General features: G+C 30.6%; 1 protein-coding gene across 2 annotated transcripts in view; it reads right to left on the minus strand.

Annotated features, from left to right (window-relative positions):
• The window catches only part of LOC144554513 (zinc transporter 5-like), a 32,791-nt gene extending 14,439 nt beyond the window's left edge, over positions 1-18,352 (minus strand). Inside the window, exons 1-4 of one of the 2 annotated variants that reach the window (XM_078302828.1) lie at positions 17,726-18,352; positions 16,301-16,533; positions 16,045-16,194; positions 15,183-15,781 (exon numbers count right to left, since the gene is read on the minus strand). In XM_078302828.1, coding sequence (XP_078158954.1) covers positions 15,476-15,781; positions 16,045-16,194; positions 16,301-16,533; positions 17,726-18,128 — 1,092 coding nt within the window. In that variant the 5' untranslated portion in view covers positions 18,129-18,352 and the 3' untranslated portion in view covers positions 15,183-15,475. Of the gene's footprint in view, positions 1-15,182; positions 15,782-16,044; positions 16,195-16,300; positions 16,534-17,725 lie in introns of those variants that run through there. The other variant, XM_078302830.1, reaches the window with a different exon arrangement.
• Positions 18,353-18,769: the final 417 nt, after the last annotated feature.

An 18,769-nucleotide genomic window follows, 5' to 3' on the forward strand; every position in this document is an offset into this window, starting at 1 on the left:
CCGGGTTATTTGTTGCAGTCTTTCTAATAAATCAAATTATATTGTATTATATCTGTTTTCAAAGAAATATATTCAATATTTCTAATATTTTAATACAAAAAAAAAAAAATTTCTGTTTTCAAAAAAAAAAAAAAAAAAAAAAAAAAAAAAAGGCAAAATGCACAAATCCGGTTAACCATTAACCGGATTTGTGCATTTTGAGTCCGGGGAGTGGTTAACCGGACATTTCTATAAAATCCGGTTATTGGATAACTGGATTGGGTAAAAATCGAATTTCAACGGTGCTTCGGTTATTTTTTGTAATTTGATTGAAGTTTTGGATATATATAAAAAAATCGGCGGATAATGTCTATTTTTAACGGATATAGATATAAAAATACTTTTAACTTTATTGTATCGATCGGTAAACACCATTAGTTTCAAAGTCATCGACTCGTCGTTCAATAAATGAATTAAGATATTTTTCAATAAAAAAATAGATTAACATGTCAAAAGATGTCGACATTCTATTGGTAGAGTAAATTTATTAAACACAAATATTCTTGACATTACATAGAATTGTCAGCTTAATATTGATTAACAAATTTAAAACTAAGAGTAACATTGTATTTGAAGAAATAAATATATCAATGATAAAAAAAATTAGGATAATGTCTATTCTCATTGGATACATATATAAAGTTACTTTCATCCAAACTGCATCTCATATCCGTAAACATTAATTCCTAATCTCGTTGTCATCAACATATATACTTGCACAACAAATGAATTAAGATGATTTCTTAAACAAAAAAAAATGATAAAACTAATTACTATTTTAATATTATTACCGGAGAAATTAACTTTAAAGAATAAAAACCTGAGAGTACAAATAAAGTTAATTTTTATCAAATAAAAAATAAATACGGATAATGTTTATTCTCAACAGAGATATATATATAGAGTTGGGCTATAAATCACCGGATTTAAAGTTCAAATAACTGATCCAAACTGTTTATCTTGTTCTCCATATTAATATGTGTTTAGAGACCAAATTTTTATTTTTTGGAAATTTTTACCATTGTTTTAGATTTATTAAAAATCGCTGTTTTCAGACAAATATGGACCATAAAAAAACAACAATTTTCAATAAATCTAAAAAAATAGTAAACATTTTCCAAAAAATGTAAAATTTGACTTTGAATCCAGTGATTTATAGTCCAATGTACAAATGATGCTATACATTGCAATGCACCATAGCCCAATATATATATATAAATACTTCCATCCGAGCTGTTACTATCATCGACTCGTCGTGCAATTAATAAATGAATTAGAATGATTTTCAAACAAAACGTAATTGATTAAGGGTGTCAAAAGAATGTCGACACTCTTTTGATAAGAAAAATTATCATGATTAATTATTTTTTTTTATAATTACAGGTAAACGATAGAGCAAATTTCTTAAATACAGGATACATGACATTATATATCAATAGAAGATCTAATAAATAACATGAAGATGCATGCTTCCATTTGATAATAAACAAAAGAGCATTGTCATCCTAACCAGTAAATTGTTCTTTAGTATATTGGATGGCTATGCTAAAAGTTATTGAAGAGGACGGTTTGTCTAACTATTGAATATTTCATTCCACTTGCATCAATTTGGAATACGATACGATTTCAACCTCTCTTTTTTTGTACTGAATGTTTTAGCACCTCTCAATAAAAGTACCTTGAAAGTTTATGCTAATATGTTTTAAACTAGAGGAGGGTTCAAATGCACCCAAATTTTTGTGCATCCAAATGCACCCTATCCTTTTTCTCCGTTTTCAAAGTCCGAATAGTCAATCCAAACCGTTAGATGCGATCTATATATTAAGATGTGCTTGGAGACCAAATTTTATATTTTTTGGAATTTGTTTACTATTTATTAAGCCACTTTGAAAAATCGCTGATCCAATGGTCCAGAAAATATAAAATCAGCAATTTTCAAAGTGGCTTAATAAATAGTAAAAAAATTTCAAAAAATATTAAATTTGGTCTCCAAGCACATCTTAATATATATATCGCATCTAACGGTTCGGATTGACTATTCGGACTTTGAAAATAGAGAAAAATGATTTGAAAGATATAGTGTATTTGAATGCACAAAAATTTGGGTGCATTTGAACTCTCCTCTTTAAACTAATAGGATCTAAATAATTCAAACGATGCTTTAATGCAGAGGACATAAATTGCTGTTGCGGTAACCAAAGAAAGCAAATGGATGGATGTCGACATGTATGTCCCTCAACTTACATGTCACCTGCCTATATTTTTTTGATAAGCACGACACACTCTAGCTTTGCGTGCACTATTGCTCATCAAGAAATTTTGGTGAACATAATCTCAAAATTTATCAGATTGATTTCAAATGACAAATTAAAACCATTTAAACCGATTTACTTCAGAAGTATTGTGTGTAGATGTAAAATTTTTAAACTTTCGAATTCATTTAGTACATAGTCAAATGGCCAAAAAATGATGAAAATGAATGCATTAAAATAACTCATAAACCTTTATTATTTTAATAAAGGTTTATGAGTTATTAAAATAAAGGTTTAATTCAAACAAAAAATACCGTTTGACTTTGTATTAAATGAATTTGAAAATTTGATTTTTGCATACACACACATCACTTATGAAGTAGATCAGCTTCAACGATTTGAATTTGTTGTTTGAAAGCAATTCGATAAATTTTAGAATTATGTTCACCGGACCTTCTTGGTGAGTGTAGTGTACGCTAGCTTTACTCATATAATAATACTTATTGCAATATATACTATATATCACAGTAGTTGTTATTTGTACTGGTAGAATGGTACTTGATGGTGGTGTGTTGTTGTTATTTTGTTATTTGATAGTTCCAACTACTATTTATCATGATCTTTCATTAGTGATAATTTCTTAAGAACAATTCCCAGAATATAGAAATAATGGTAATTATTAGTAACTAATAATTTAGACAAACAACTAATATAATAATAATAATAATAATAAAATAATTATTATTATTATAGTAACTAATAATAATTGTTTGCATCTTTAAAAGAAAAATAAATTGTAGCTACAATAGAACTACTGAGATTCTCGACAATTCTCTTGCTACAGTAGAATTGTCCAAAATCTAGATGGTTGGAGCATTTAAAAGAAATTGAAGATATTTGTTGAACTTTTCAATTAAAGGATGATATGAATTGATAAATGAACTATTTGTCTTTGAAAATTGATCAATTAGAAAACTAACGTTTTACTTAAACTTGTTAGATTTTTTTAATAAAAGGCAAAATGAGTAATTTATAAATTTAAAATAAATTTTAATACAAAAGACAATAAAAGGGTAAATTTGTAAGTTTTTCACAATTAGAAAGATAAATATGATATGATGAACTTTAGAGGACAAAATACGTAATTTCAAAGTTTTGAGGGGTTTACGTGAAATTTCCCAAAAATAAAGAGCATGACTGCATGAGCATCCCAAAAAGAATAAAGAAATGAACTTAAAAGTGTATATTTCTTACCCGTAAATAAATCAACGGCTGAGATTCTGCAGCATATTGGATGTCTATCCTAACAAAAGTTATTGAAAAGATAGTTTCCAAGTTCAAATCTAAGAACCATAATTATTTGTATACCGTTTCAATGACATCGCAGTATGAAATGATCTTTCTTTTGACCTTTAATGTATCCTTTTTACTTCTTTTTTTCCCCTTTTTTATTTGTATACCCTTTTTTTCTACTAAACGTCAGCGCACCTCTCAATAAACTCTATTTTTTATTTTAGAAAATAAATAAATTCTTTTTTACATAATCAGAAAAGATGATGAATTTTTTTTTATTAACAACACTATGTGGCTCCTTTGTAAATTCTCCATGGAGCTGCATAGTTTGCGGGAAATAAATCTGCTGTAAGCCTACAAGATCACAGGATCCTTGCGATTCTAATCTCAATATATTTTGAGATTTGTGTACAAAAATTATCTCTTTTTAAGATTCCTACATTTTAATAAATAAATAGTTGGAGATGGAATCGTAGGATCCTGCGATGATCCTGTAGAATCGCAGCAGATTTTCTTCCTATTTTGCATGGTTTCCTAGCCGACATTTTTATTTTTACCCCGTTAAAAAAATATTTTAATAATAATAACCAAAGTTTAGTAACAATTTTAAAAATACCCCACCCGTGAAATTTTTCCACAGGCTGAGATTTTAATTCCAATTTTTTTTTTTATTATAAAACAGAAATTTATTTTTATTTTTTATTTTTTGTATTGAAATATTAGAAATGTTGGATATATTTCTTTGAAAATAGATGGAATACAATATAATTTGATTTATTCGAAAGATTGTAACAAATAACCCGGATCAATATTTTTCAGGCCAGATTTTTCGCGGCTGTAAGGAAAATTAATATATTTCTTTATGTGTTATTGAAAAAAAAATAAAAATGCTTAGATTCTGAGTTATTGATCCCGGTTCAAAAGTCACTTCTATGTAATCTAGAAAATATTGTGATCCTTCTAGGACATTTAATTTATAAAAAGTTGTATCTATTTTGAGAATTCTTTTTGAATAATAATTATTAAATAACTTAAAGTTTTTATTTTTTTTTTAAAATAGATACAACTTTTCATAAATTAAATGTCCTAGAAGGATCACAATATTTTCTAGATTACATAGAAGTGACTTTTGAACCAGATCAATAACTCAGAATCTAAGCATTTTTATTTTTTTCCAATAACACATAAAGAAATATATTAATTTTTCTTACAGCCGCGAAAAATCCGGCCTGAAAAATATTGATCCGGGTTATTTGTTACAGTCTTTCTAATAAATCAAATTATATTGTATTCCATCTATTTTCAAAGAAATATATCCAACATTTCTAATATTTCAATACAAAAAATAAAAACAAATTTCTGTTTTATAAAAAAAATAAAAAATTGGAATTAAAATTCCAGCCCGTGGAAAAATTCCACGGGTGGGGTATTTTTAAAATTGTTACTAAATTTTGGTTATTATTATTAAAATATTTTTTTAATTGGGTAAAAATAAAAATGTTGGGTTCCCTAGTATTCTATAATGCTACACAACTAGTCGAGTAGAACTAGGGTGCTCTTAAGCTTACCAAAGTTTTGGTGAGCTTAACTCTAAAACTCATCAAATCGATTTCAAATAACGAATCCGAACCGTTGAAACCCGCCTACCTTACGTGTGATGCATCTACATGTGAAATTTTTAAACATTCGAATTAATTTAGTATAAAGTCAAGCGGTCAAAAACGTCCAAAAAATGAATGCACTAAAATTAATTTATTAACCTTCTAATTTTGACCGCTTGACTTTATACTAAATTAATTCGAATGTTTAAAAATTTCACATGTAGATGCATCACACGTAAGGTAGGCGGGTTTCAACGGTTCAGATTCGTCGTTTGAAATCGATTTGATGAGTTTTAGAGTTAAGCTCACCAAAACTTTGATGAGCTTAAGAGCACCCTAGTTCTACTCCAACTAGTCACTTAATTTACAGTCTTTTTCAAGAATCGCTTATTAGACATGGTCACTCATAGTTATTTTCTGCGAATAAAAAATAAGTCTTGCGACGCAAAAGACATGACATAAAAAGAACCACATTAAACATGTATTTTGTTTCTATGAATCAGATTGTTTGCGATCTTAGTAGTATTTTTTTTAAATGTAGCCTCATAAATTGCATTTGTATATGTAGTTTGCTGTAGTGCTTATAATATCATGCAGTTACATATATTTAGATTTGAATATGAGATCGCATATGTAGTAATGTAGAGTATATGCGGACTTTTTAATTTCTATACAGTACACCTCATTAGTATTGTTCCTGAATTAGATATTGTCATAACTTATTACTCTAAGCATAACTTTGTTGGCTTGTTATGATCGGGAAAATGACTCTAGGTATCGATAGATCACTTTTTATTTTTATTTTTATTTTATATGAATAAATAAATTGAAAAATCAACACTCGTAATTTATCATATCCATGTACTTTTGCAAACACATGATACCGATAAAAAAAAGTCAAAATGTCGTAATATTTTATATGTGCATATAGAAAATGATATCGATATAGATCAAATCTAAATTTTTTATTTTGATATTTAATTTTTAAATATTATGCTATTGACGTTTAAAAAATGAAAGCATGATGTAGACACAAAAAATAGAGTCATTTGAACCCTCAATCCCAATGGATATAGATATTAAAAATATTTCCATTCAAACATTATTATATCAGTAAACATCTTTAGTTTCACAGTCGTCGTCTCATCGGATAACAAATGAATTAAGATGATTTTCCAAAAATAATTAATAGAATATTATTACTTGTGTAACTTTAATAAATAAGAATATGAGAGTACGGAAAAAAAATTATCAAATAAAAAATACGGATAAAATCTATTCTTAATAGATATAGATATAAAAATACTTCCATCCAAACTGTATCATGTCGTAAACATCTCTAGTTTCAAAGACGTCGTCTTGTTGTGCAACAAATGAATTAAGGTGATTTTTTCAAAAATAATAATAAAATATTATTACTTTTGTAACTTCAATTAATAAAAATATGAGTACTGAAAAAATATTTTATCAATTAAAAACAAATATGGAAAATATTTATTATCAACGGCTATAAATATAAAAATACTTTCATCCGAACTGTATTACAACTAGAAACATCTCTAGTTTCAAAGTCGTCGTCTCGTTATACAACAAATGATTTTTCAACACCTTAAAAAAATATGGATAATATCTATTTTCAACGGATATATATAAATATAATTCTATCCGAACTGTATTATATCTGTAAATATCTCTAGTTTCAAAGTTGCCGTCTCGTCGTGCAACAAATGAATTAAGATGATCTTCCAATAAAAAAAGTAAATTAAGGTGTTGAAAGATGTCGACACACTATTAGTATCATGATTATTTTTTTATAGTTACATTGAGGGGTAGAGTAAATTTATTAACCACAACGATTCATGACATTAGACGCAAATGCAGCTTGTTAGCATTGGGATTTCCAGATTAATTTTGATTAACAAATAAAAACCTAAGAATAACGTTGTCCCTGGAGAAATAAATATATCAATAATAAAAAAATACGGATAATATCTATTCTCATTAAATACAAAGATAAAATTAATTTCATTCAAACTGCATGTGTATCTTGTCCGTAAAATATCTATTGTTTCATTGTCATCGACTTGTTATGCAACAAATAAATTCAGATAATTTTTTTAAACAGAAAAAATAACAAAACTAGTTACTATCGAATATTATTACTTGCAAACTTTAACAAAAAGACTCTGAAAGTACATAAATTTATTTTTTATCAAATAAAAAATAAATACGGATAACGTCTATTCTCAACAGATACATATATAAAAATACTTCCATTCAAACTGTAACTATCATGAACTCGTCGTGCAATAAATGAATTAGAATGATTTTTCAAACAAAATAAAATTGATTAAGGTGTCTAAAGAATGTCGACCCCTAATGATAAAACAAATTATCATGATTAATTTTTTTATAATTACATGTAGGACATAAGATACATGATATATCAAATAGTATGGCTAATATAACATCAATGTCATTTCAATCTATATAACACTAACTCCAAAACTTATCAAATCAAGTTCAAATAGTGAATCCAAACCGTTCAAACTAATTTACTTTATGAGTGATGCGTTTAGATGCAGACTTTTTATATTCTCGAGTTATTTTAGTATCAAATCAAGCGGCAAAAAAATTGAAAAATGAATGTATTAAAATTAACTTGAAAACTCACACATTTGACCGCTTGACTTGATACCAAATAAACTCAAAAACTTATAAATTTTACATGTAAACGCACAACTAATGAAGTAAATCGGTTTGAATGGTTTGGATTCACCATTTGAACTCGATTTGATAAGTTTTGAAATTAGTGTTATATAGACTGAAATGACACTGATGTTATATTAGCCATAACATGAAGATGCTTGCATTTGACAGCTTGAAAAAAAATAAAACATGTGCATCCCAAGACTATAAAGTATAAAGTAAATATTCTAACCAGTAAAAAGTTATTGGAAACATAGTTTGTAAACTATTCATGATTTCATTCCACTGACATAGTTATTGGATGGTTTTTTTTATTTGGTTTTGTTTTGATCATTACTGGAACCTTTCGGTCCTTTCCTTATCGAGGTTGGGAGCCAGCCTTCTCTCTTTTTGTACTGAACATCTTGGCACCTCTCATTAAAAGTACTTTTCTGGTACTATTTTTGAAAATAAATAAATAAAATTTATAGTATAAAAATTGGAAAAACATCAAAACATAGCAAAAATTTTAATTAAATTTACAACTGCATCAAATACATAATTTTCTAAGAATAAAAGTTTTGTTGTTATTTTCATGCATGTTATAAAAAAAATGCCATCGTCTATAAATATAAAAGTACATTTATCTGAAATTTATTATATCATATCTATAAACATCATTAGTTTCAAGGTCGACTCGTTATGCAACAAATGAATTAAGATGATTTTTTAATAAAAAAAATATAGATTAACATGTCAAAGATGTCGACATTCTATTGGTAGAACAAACTATCATGATTTGTTTTTCCATATATATAGTTACACGTAGGCGTAGAGTAAATTTATTAAACACAAGTATTTCTTGACATTACATGCAAGTGCAGCTAGCTAGCATTGGGATTCTTAGCTAATTAATTTTGATTAACAAATTTAAAACTAAGAGTAACGTTGTATTTGAAGTAATAAATATATATATCAATGATAAAAAAAAATTAGGATAATGTCTATTCTCATTGGATATAGATATATATAAAGTTACTTTCATTCAAACTGTGTGTCATATCCGTAAACATTCCTAATCTCGTTGTCATCCACGCACGTACTTGTGCAACAAATGAAATGAATTAAGATGATTTCTTACACAAAAAAAATGATAAAACTAATTATTATTTGAATATTACTACTGGAAAAACTTTAAATAGTAAGAACATTAGAGTACGAATTAAGTTATTTTTCAAACAAACGGAGACATATATATAAAAATACTTTCATCCGGTTTGTAATTATCATCGACTCGTGGTGCAATAAATGAATTAGGATAATTTTCAAACAAAACAGAATTTATTAAGATGTCAAAAGAATGTCGACAACCTTTTGATAGAACAAATTATCATGATTTTTTTTTTTTTAATAATTACAGATAGCCGATAGAGGAAATTTCTTAAATACAGGATACATAACATTATATATCAATAGAATTCTAACTAATAACATGAAGATGCTTCTCCTTGACAATAAACAAATTAAAGAGCATGTGCACCTGTCACACCCCGGGACAGGGGGTCGCGCAGTTTCGTTTTAAAATGCGGTTTTGTTCATGCAGATATATATATATATATATATATATATATTGATATATGTTTATGTGGGTGGGCCTGATTCTATTAGTATGCGGGGGGTGGCAGGGGGGCGGCAGCCCCCTGCGAGCGTTGTCTGAGGTTACGAAGCACCGCTCAATAGAGCCCGGAAAATTTGATTTCAAAGAAGTCAAATGGCATAAAAATCCTTTAACCGACGGCCCAGATTAGTCAAATTATCATATGATTTGATTTAAAACAAGTTTGGTTCAAAACCGATTTAATTTGGCTAAGTTATACCCAAAACAGTATTTTTGGGAACCCATTGCGGCCCGCAATAGGGCTGTTGCGGCCCGCAACCCTTCCCAAAATTTCCAGCCTCTGCAAACTGCCTCTGACTCCATTCATTGCGGCCCGCAATGAATTTATTGCGGCCCGCAACAATTTCCAAATTTCCCAGCCTCTGAAGGGAGCCTCTGCCTCCATTCATTGCGGCCCGCAATAAAGTTATTGCGGCCCGCAATGACCTGGTTGGAAGTCAGCCTGCGAACTTCCCTCTGTCTGCTCTCATTGCGGCCTGCAATAGGGCTATTGCGGCCCGCAATAAGAGTACTGTTTTTCATTCATTTGCCCATTTTCGTGGAATTTCACCCCGTTTTCAAACCCGATCAAATCCCCGTATACTTAAACAATTACTCCCCATTCACTGGACCTTTTAATGACATTAAAAATGCAATTTCAACATTTAAATCATAACAACTATTTAAAACATACCGTTAGGGTTTTATAACATAATACGGTTCGATAATGACCTATACATCAAAATAACCGACTACGGGTTCAACTACACATTCAAAATGGACATAAAAGGGTTTGGCATAACCTATTAGCCCGGCCTAAACTCACGTGTCGAGCCCGAGTCCCACTTCACTCGCGTTTACCTGCACATATCAATTCAAAGGGAAAAATTCCCCGAGGGGAGGGGGTGAGAAAACCTGTCATCCGTTTTCTCAGTGCGGAATTTAAAGGGCTACTGGATTTGTGCGAAATCCATCACCAGAACTAAATACACTAGCAATAGGGCATCTATTTATTCATTTACCAGTAATAATAAATGCACATGTACCGGGAATAGATTCAAACGGATTTCAATTCACATCTCATCAACATCAATCAACGAATTTTCCAGAAATATTTGGTTTCACAGATATAATATATATAAGTCTGGTTATGAGGTACAGATATCAACTATCGATCACCTCCGGCTTAACAGTTCTATTTTCTGGTTTCAAGTCATACAATCTCATCAATTCATCACTTAAAATAAACACGGGCATATTCCGCGAATATGCAACAGAATATCACTTTTCTCAAAAAGAAATCACTGACACTTTCCCTGAATCACTGAACCACTGAACCACAGTTCTACCTAAAATTACATTGCACTTCCCTTACCCAACCGGTACTGGGTTCACTAGGGCCATTCTCCAGATGCGCATAAGGGTCCTGGATGAAAGTCTAGTAGCGAGCTAGACTTTCCACTATGATACACTGTTCACTTCACACAATCAATCCAAGTCATACTGTGGTTCACTCACTTATTCAAAACGACAGATCAACAATCGATAAACCGTACCAACATGAGAATCATAACAGTTATACAAATCAATTATACTAATATCACAATTAATGCAATGCGGCAACAAATGCTTTCAATCAGAGATTCAACATGCTATGCACAGTTTATTTAAATCAAGCAATCAACTTAAATATAATAATATGCACCGTTATTTAGTTCTACGAATAAACCCCAAAACAGATCCCGTGAACCCCCGCACCTGGTTACGTAGGGCACGTAGAGGGTCCGCGATCTTGCGACTCGGTAAGCTCGTCAATCCCGCTAGCCGTGCTCGTTAGGATCTATACATAGGTCAATTTATTAAATTCCGGCATTTTTACAATTTAAACCCTCAAATCAATTTTTTTGGGAAAAATCCGTAAATTGGAATTTGGTTGCACTTTGGAACACGGAATCAGTCAATTTACACTATATAAACAACAAAGGCACGGAATAATCAATTTGGTACGATTCTACGGGTTTTCACCGAAACCCTAAAAACAAGGAATCACGAAATGAGAGAGAAATAGGAAGGGGAATTACCAATGGAACGGATGGATGTGTGAGATTTGAGCTCCTCTTCCTAAATCTCCGTTTTCGCGCAATACGGTCACCGGGGTGTCTCTCTCTCACTCTCTCTCTCTCTCTCGTTCTTTCTCTCTTGGCGGAAACAAAGGAAAAGAGGAAAAGAAAAGGAAGGGGTGGGGACGCAGGAAGGGAAAGGAAGGAGGGGGAAGGAAAGAATGACAAAGGGGCCCCACTTGTAAGTGGTATTTTTGCAAAATAAACCCTCCACTTATTCGATATTGATTAAATGATTTATATAACACCTATTGCTCATCTTTCTTAACACAATTAATCGTATAATTATTGTTCACCATCCACATCACTAATTTCGTATATACGTATATATATTATTCGATTTAACCACATATTATTTTCATTAATCTGAATTTTAAAAGTTCACAGTGTTACAGCACCCTAACCACTAAATTGTTCTGTAGTATATTGGATGAATTGAAATCTGTTGCAATTTCTGGCTTGTGAATAGTATTTTTGAAATTTTTGAAATTCTGAATCCAATATATCGTTCAATTTTTCCTTTGCACACATTTCAAAACAGCTAAATTTTCTGTGCACGCATCTCGAAAAAATCTAACGACTGGATTCGAAAAAGCAGGAATTTCAGAAACACTGTTCACAGGCGAAAATTTCAGCAGATTCATTTCCATATTGGATGGCTATCCTAAAAGCAATTGAAGAAGACAGTTTGTAAACTACTGAAGATTTCATTCCACTGGCATCAATTTGGAATGTGATTATTTTTTATGAGCAGATGGAGAAAATAACATAGAACATATCTAACGGTTTTATTTTGACTTTTTGAGTTTAAAATTTTGAGTTATTAAAGTTTTAAAAAATGGAGGCATTTGAACCCTCTCATATACATATATATATATATATATATAGAGTACGGCTAACGCGCTTCCTCTAGCATATGGGCCGAAATGCTTCCGATGAAAATTTGAAATTTCAAAATCAAAAAAATCGATCTGAACCGTTCATCTTCTTCTCCATATTAATATCTGCTTGGAGACCAAATTTTACATTTTTCTGAATTTTTTTACTATTTATTAAGCTATTTTGAAAATCGCTGATCCAACGGTAGCTTCTGATTTTTACTGTTTGGTAAGCCACCGTTGGATCAGCAATTTTCAAAGTGGCTTAATAAATAGTAAAAAATTTCAGAAAAATGTAAAATTTGGTCTCCAAGCAGATATTAATATGGAGAAGAAGATGAACGGTTCAGATCGACTTTTTGGATTTTGAAATTTCAAATTTCCACCGGAAACATTTCGGCCCATATGCTAGAGGAAGCGCGTTAGCCGTACTCTATATATATATATATATATATATATATATATATATATATTTTGTACTGAATGTCTTAGCACCTCTCAATAAAAGTACCTTTAAAGTTTATGCTAATATGTTTTAAACTGATAGGATCTAAATTCAAACGATGCTTTAATGCAGAGGATATAAATTGCTGTTGTGGTAACCGAATTCGTATCCCCTCAGGTTACCCGACTGAGTAGAATTGAATCGAACGGTCCAAAAATGAATTGGCACGCATCTTAAAGCACAAATAATCCTGCCCTCCCTGTCATCCCGAATCCCAAACTGAATTGGCACGCATCTCAATTGTGTCGAGTCAGGTACCTGGGAGGATACGGATCCTAACCAAGGAGAGCAAATGGATGGATGTCGACATGTATGTCTCCACAAACTGAACTTACATATCACCTGCCTAAGAGGCTAAGACCAAGTGGAGGTATGGAAAAAAAAAATGTTTAAAATTTAAAATAGCATGTGAGCATATTTATTAAAGATAGATCTATAACATTTTGAAATTTTCAAAAAAAAAAAAAAAAAAAAAAGGATAACATGTAAAATATGTGGGATACTATTTACAATGTTAATAACAATAACTTTTTGGTCTTTTTCGTCTGAGGCTGCAAATAAAATAGAGGTAATTTAATAATAAAAAACCAATAAAAAGAAGAAGCAAAAGATGCTTGGAATGATTACTTTAGATTTAGTAGTACTAGTCAAATGAGATGCCATGTGTTAATTAATAATTTATCGCCTGAAATGGATGGATGTCGTCATGCATGTTTCCACAAAATCAATTGACACGTGTCACATGACAAAGTCTAATCTAAACTTGGACTTGTATTTTTTGATAGATAATGATGTGCAAGAGGTGAGATATAATTTAGATTTTCAATATTGATTTAAACACAAGTACGGAACTCATTACTTTCCATAGCTTTCTTTCATTTTCTAACACATCAAATATATGTAGCCTCAATTTTCTTCGCCATCTTTTTCAAGATGTTTCAATTTTTTTTTTTTAAATTATTTCTAGTTTGTTTATTGCAAAGGATTACAATTCTTAGGTGGAATTTCTCAAGTGGACCCCTCAAAAATCACAAAAATTTCGCATTTCTCTCTCTATAATTCTTAATATCATATTTATTCTTCTAAATTTCAAAAAATCACAAACGTACTCAACTTTTTTATTAAAACTCATCTTATAATACAGTACTATTTGAAAACGATTCAAATAAATAGCATCCGTAGTTTTCATTTTCATAAAAGGAGGAACAAAAAAATTATTTTCTATAGCATCTCGAAAAAAAAATAAAACAACGGGGAGATAATTTGTGTATGTAATCCCGGAGAGCCGAATGATTGCTTTCTTTAGGTCAAAATCTGGTAGGACCTACATGGAGTTTCCTACTTCCAAGGTTGTTTTGCAATAAATATATTAAATTGATTAGAAAAAAACAAATAGATCAAGGTGTTGAAAGAATGTCGACACTTTATCTTTTTGTTGGCATAGAAGTGCGTAGCCAAGCCAAAGTTTACTCTTTTCAAGTTTTTAAATTTCCTTTTTATGAATCAACCCTTCAGAAAAGTGAAAATATTAAAGACTTTCGGAACTATTTGTTTGTCAATTTGGAACACTATATCTTAAGCTTGAGCAGTGTTTTAAATAATAATAATGGTATGTGATTGTTGAACGGATAGGATACCGTCAAACGATTAATCAGAAACTATCTGTCATAATCGGAAATAATTAGTTGTTTAGTCAGAAAAATTCATCACAGTTTGATCACCGCTAACAATTAATCAGCTTAAACAGACGTTTAATTTTTACAATGCTGATCTTGAGATATATCAACAAAGAGCTAATAACATTAATAACTAATTATCTTTTTGAGAGAAAATAAAAGAATATGTATATCCGAATGTATAATTAGCCAAAATAAATCAACATAGTTTATAATCCAAAATTCACAGCTTAAGTTTCTCAGATTAGCATTGCATGTTGTCACTCAAAATTGAGCAGGTATGTAATTTGAACTTTTTTTTTTTTCTGAAAAGTATATTAGAATACTATCTTACATATATGATTATAAATTTGCAATGAGGAAATCATTCAATATAATATAAGGTCAATAATCTAGTCGTCTAGCTAGAAAGAACAAGCTGCATTCAATTTGTTTTAATTTTTTTTTTAAAATTGCAAATTCTAAAATGAATGTTGATGTTTTTGTAATAATATACTGATCCAAATTATGAAAAACAAGTTTATACAAATTATATATATCAACAAATATGACAATACATATTTTGGGCTCACTATGAATTATACAATCTTTCATCAAAAACTATAAAATATACAATCAGAAAATGATTCAATAAGAGATGCCGAAGCAGTAGAGATTCATTGTTAGAAAATAAAATAGAAGGAATTCAACAATTGAAAATGCTGAAACAATTTTCCATTGAAAAAAAATTGTGAGATTCATTGTTAAACTCTCATCTAATGAAGCTTTAAGCCCATTTGGCGAGTAGAGACATTAAACCTGCACCCAGAAGCAAAAAAATGTTTATAAGTAACTGTAACATCCCGCGGTTTTGCACGCGCGGATTCATGAAGTCCGCGGCAAGAAGATCAACAAGTGACATGTATATCAAAATTCCTGCTGATACAGAATCCAAAAGCCCTTCAACAATCAATGCAGTGTGACTGTTCTCATTGTAGCTCGATGCTATGCCGATACCTATGACAATTCCCGCTGGAGTTGTCAGTGAAAAAAAGATCGACATTATCACCACCGACTTCAAATTAAATTTTGCCTGCAATTGTAGAAATAAAGGTTTATGTTATATAGCTATATGCTTAGAAGTACATAATATGTACATGCTTTCATGAAAATTTAAAATAGAAACACTAACAATTATATCATGTTTGTTTTATGGTCTCAAAAACTATGGGACTAGGGGACAATACATGGCATGCCATCATATACTAGTTTTGCATAACTTGGGGTAAAAAAGATCAACTATCTACTATATATTAGAAAATAATATGTAGTACTAGCTAGTCAATGTTTACATACCTGAGCAATGCAGGATCCAAGACCAAGACCCTCAAAGAACTGGTGAAATGTTAAAGCACCAATAAGGGGCCTTATGGTAGATGGTGTATCTGATGCACCCACAGACATTCCAATAATCACTGAATGAACTATAATTCCCAGTTCCAATACCTTCATTAAAGAAAGAACAGAAGTAAACTTCAGTTGCATAATTCAACATTGGTACATTATTAAAAGTGCAAGTAATATTGATGATAATGATCATCTTGTTTCTAACCTTTGATATGACACGGTTACGAATGAGTTGCGCATCACCATTGGTCTCAGCATCAACCATCATGGCTGCACCATGAGCATGTCCGTGCGAAGCATGAGTATGCATATGCACATGATCTACATGCCCCTGCTCTGCCTCAACTGTTGCCTCCAAATCGTTTACTGCAGATGCCGCCTTCTTAAAGTGTTGCCTGCTGAAATATCCAGTTGCCATTGTGTCCATCATTAGTGTACCTATCAATCGTGTGTTAGATTAGTAATCATGAAAATTTCGGATTATAACAGTTTGCTCAAATGTCACCATGTACAAAGGATAAGAAAATGAGTAACTGTATGATAAATTATCTCTATACATCCATGATCTCCGGAAACAGAGATAAAAACACAACACAAGTTAACAAACAATCAATATTAAAATTGCATTAAATGTTTTTTTGTACATAATTTTGATGAGTGTCTTTGATTGCTCTCATTTTTAGATAAGAATCATATATGTAATTTGTTGAATATCAATAAATTTGCACAAATTTAACTAAAAAGTTTATAATTTGAACTTCATGCATGAAAAAGTTGCAGCATGATATAAAGGTGATTTCAATCTCAGTGGACCAACAGTACGTAATACATATTCTGGCTTAGATTTTATAAGTATTTATATTGATCAAACGGGTTTTAGTGTGGTCTTTTTACCAAATATTAGATAATAATGAGCATTAAATGCAATATTAACTACAGAACTCAATTTTCCATATGACATGCATGGACTTCTTGTTTCTTAATGGGACCTTAATTAAGCCATCCATTTCAGGTCCCTTTTTCTAAAATCATGCATATTTCAATTCCATTAAATATTGATAAAGATTTTTTCCTGAAATATTACTGTAACACCTTGACTTTAAGAATATTGATTGCTTAAATTTATCATAAATTTTAAGAATGGCATTTCAGAAATAAAAAAATTAATTTTATCCTGAGTTTTGTTGGCAATAAAACCTCAGTTTAAATTTTTAAGTTGTCCCTTTTAGATTTAGCAGCAGTAGCATATAGTATCTCTTTTTGTAAATCCATTTTTTTATGGCCATGTTCCAATACACTAAAAAAAGATTTAGATGGTTCATATTTATTCCATGGGACTGTTAAAATTTAGTTAGAAATTTTACGGTCAGAGATATTTAAGTCACTTTATATGAAAATATCTGCAATATATTTGCTTAAAGTTATAATCAACAGAATCAACGAATGAAATATAAGATTGGCCCCACGTTAATTATAAGTGGATTTTTTTTCATTTAATAAGAAAGATTAAATGGAAAAGGAGAAATTCTAAATACCAAATAATCAATATTTCAAATCAATCAGTTTCCTATGTCATTATCATTTGAGCACATCATATATGTATGCAATATCTAATTAATGTAACGTGTACCTATGGCAGCAATCATGGCTCCGAAGCCAGCAAACGGAAAATCCTGCCACGGTGATTCGGGAAGACAAGGCGACGTCAGCTTTTCGATAGCATCAGGGAGGATGTGAATAAAGCCGGTGGCGAGAATGACGCCAGCAGCGAAAGCCTTGATTAGGAAGAAGTAGTCTTTCTCGGGACTGATAGCAGGAAACCACCGGCCAAGTGCAGGGATGGAGCAGCCGATTGTACTGGCCGCTAAAATGGCGAAGATGGCCACTATGTGCAGCTTGCGCGACTCCGTCTTGTCTATGCCGGATTCCTCTTCGGAGCATTCGCATCCGCTCGAGTGAGCCGTCAATGGGAGAAGACACAGTGTCACTAGAACTAGGAGCAATGTTACACTTGACCAACACAGTCTTGCCATTGTCTCTCTTTTTCTTTTGTTGTTCTTCTTCTTCTTCTCTATTGTGCTATTGGGCAATATAATGTTGTGTTAATTAAATGAAAGATGCCAGTGCTCCCAGCCAACCAAATTGAATTTGGGTTATGTTAAAGGAGCGTCTCTAGTCTGACAACCTAGGCATCTTGTTATATATTAAAAAAAAAAGAAAAAACAAAGATTTTTGTTTTATATTTACAAAGTCAGAATTGCAATTAGCCAAGTCAAAATTAAATGTCGACATGCATGTCGCCAGACACTGACTAGAACTATTAATATTTAACTTATCTGAAATAGATTTTTTATTGAGTTTGTAAAATATATATATATGACCCCTCACCCGATCTAACTCAAAAATCGATTCAATCTGAAGTGAATTAAATTCAATAATATTCGGAAATAAAAAATTTGTCTTGTCAAATTGTCACCGCAACAGTGAAGTTGCAATTTTATTTTATTCATCTGATACGTACAGATTACAACTTCATTTTATCTTAGAATTAATATTAATTAATGATATGCTTCTGAAAAATCAAAGAGAAATAATATAGTACAGTTAAAGTCAAATTTTATCAAATAAATTAAAAAATATCGATAATGTTTATTCTCAACGATAGGAACATATA

Source organism: Carex rostrata, chromosome 5 (assembly GCF_964058835.1).
Source record: "Carex rostrata chromosome 5, lpCarRost1.2, whole genome shotgun sequence".
Lineage (NCBI taxonomy): Eukaryota > Viridiplantae > Streptophyta > Magnoliopsida > Poales > Cyperaceae > Carex > Carex rostrata.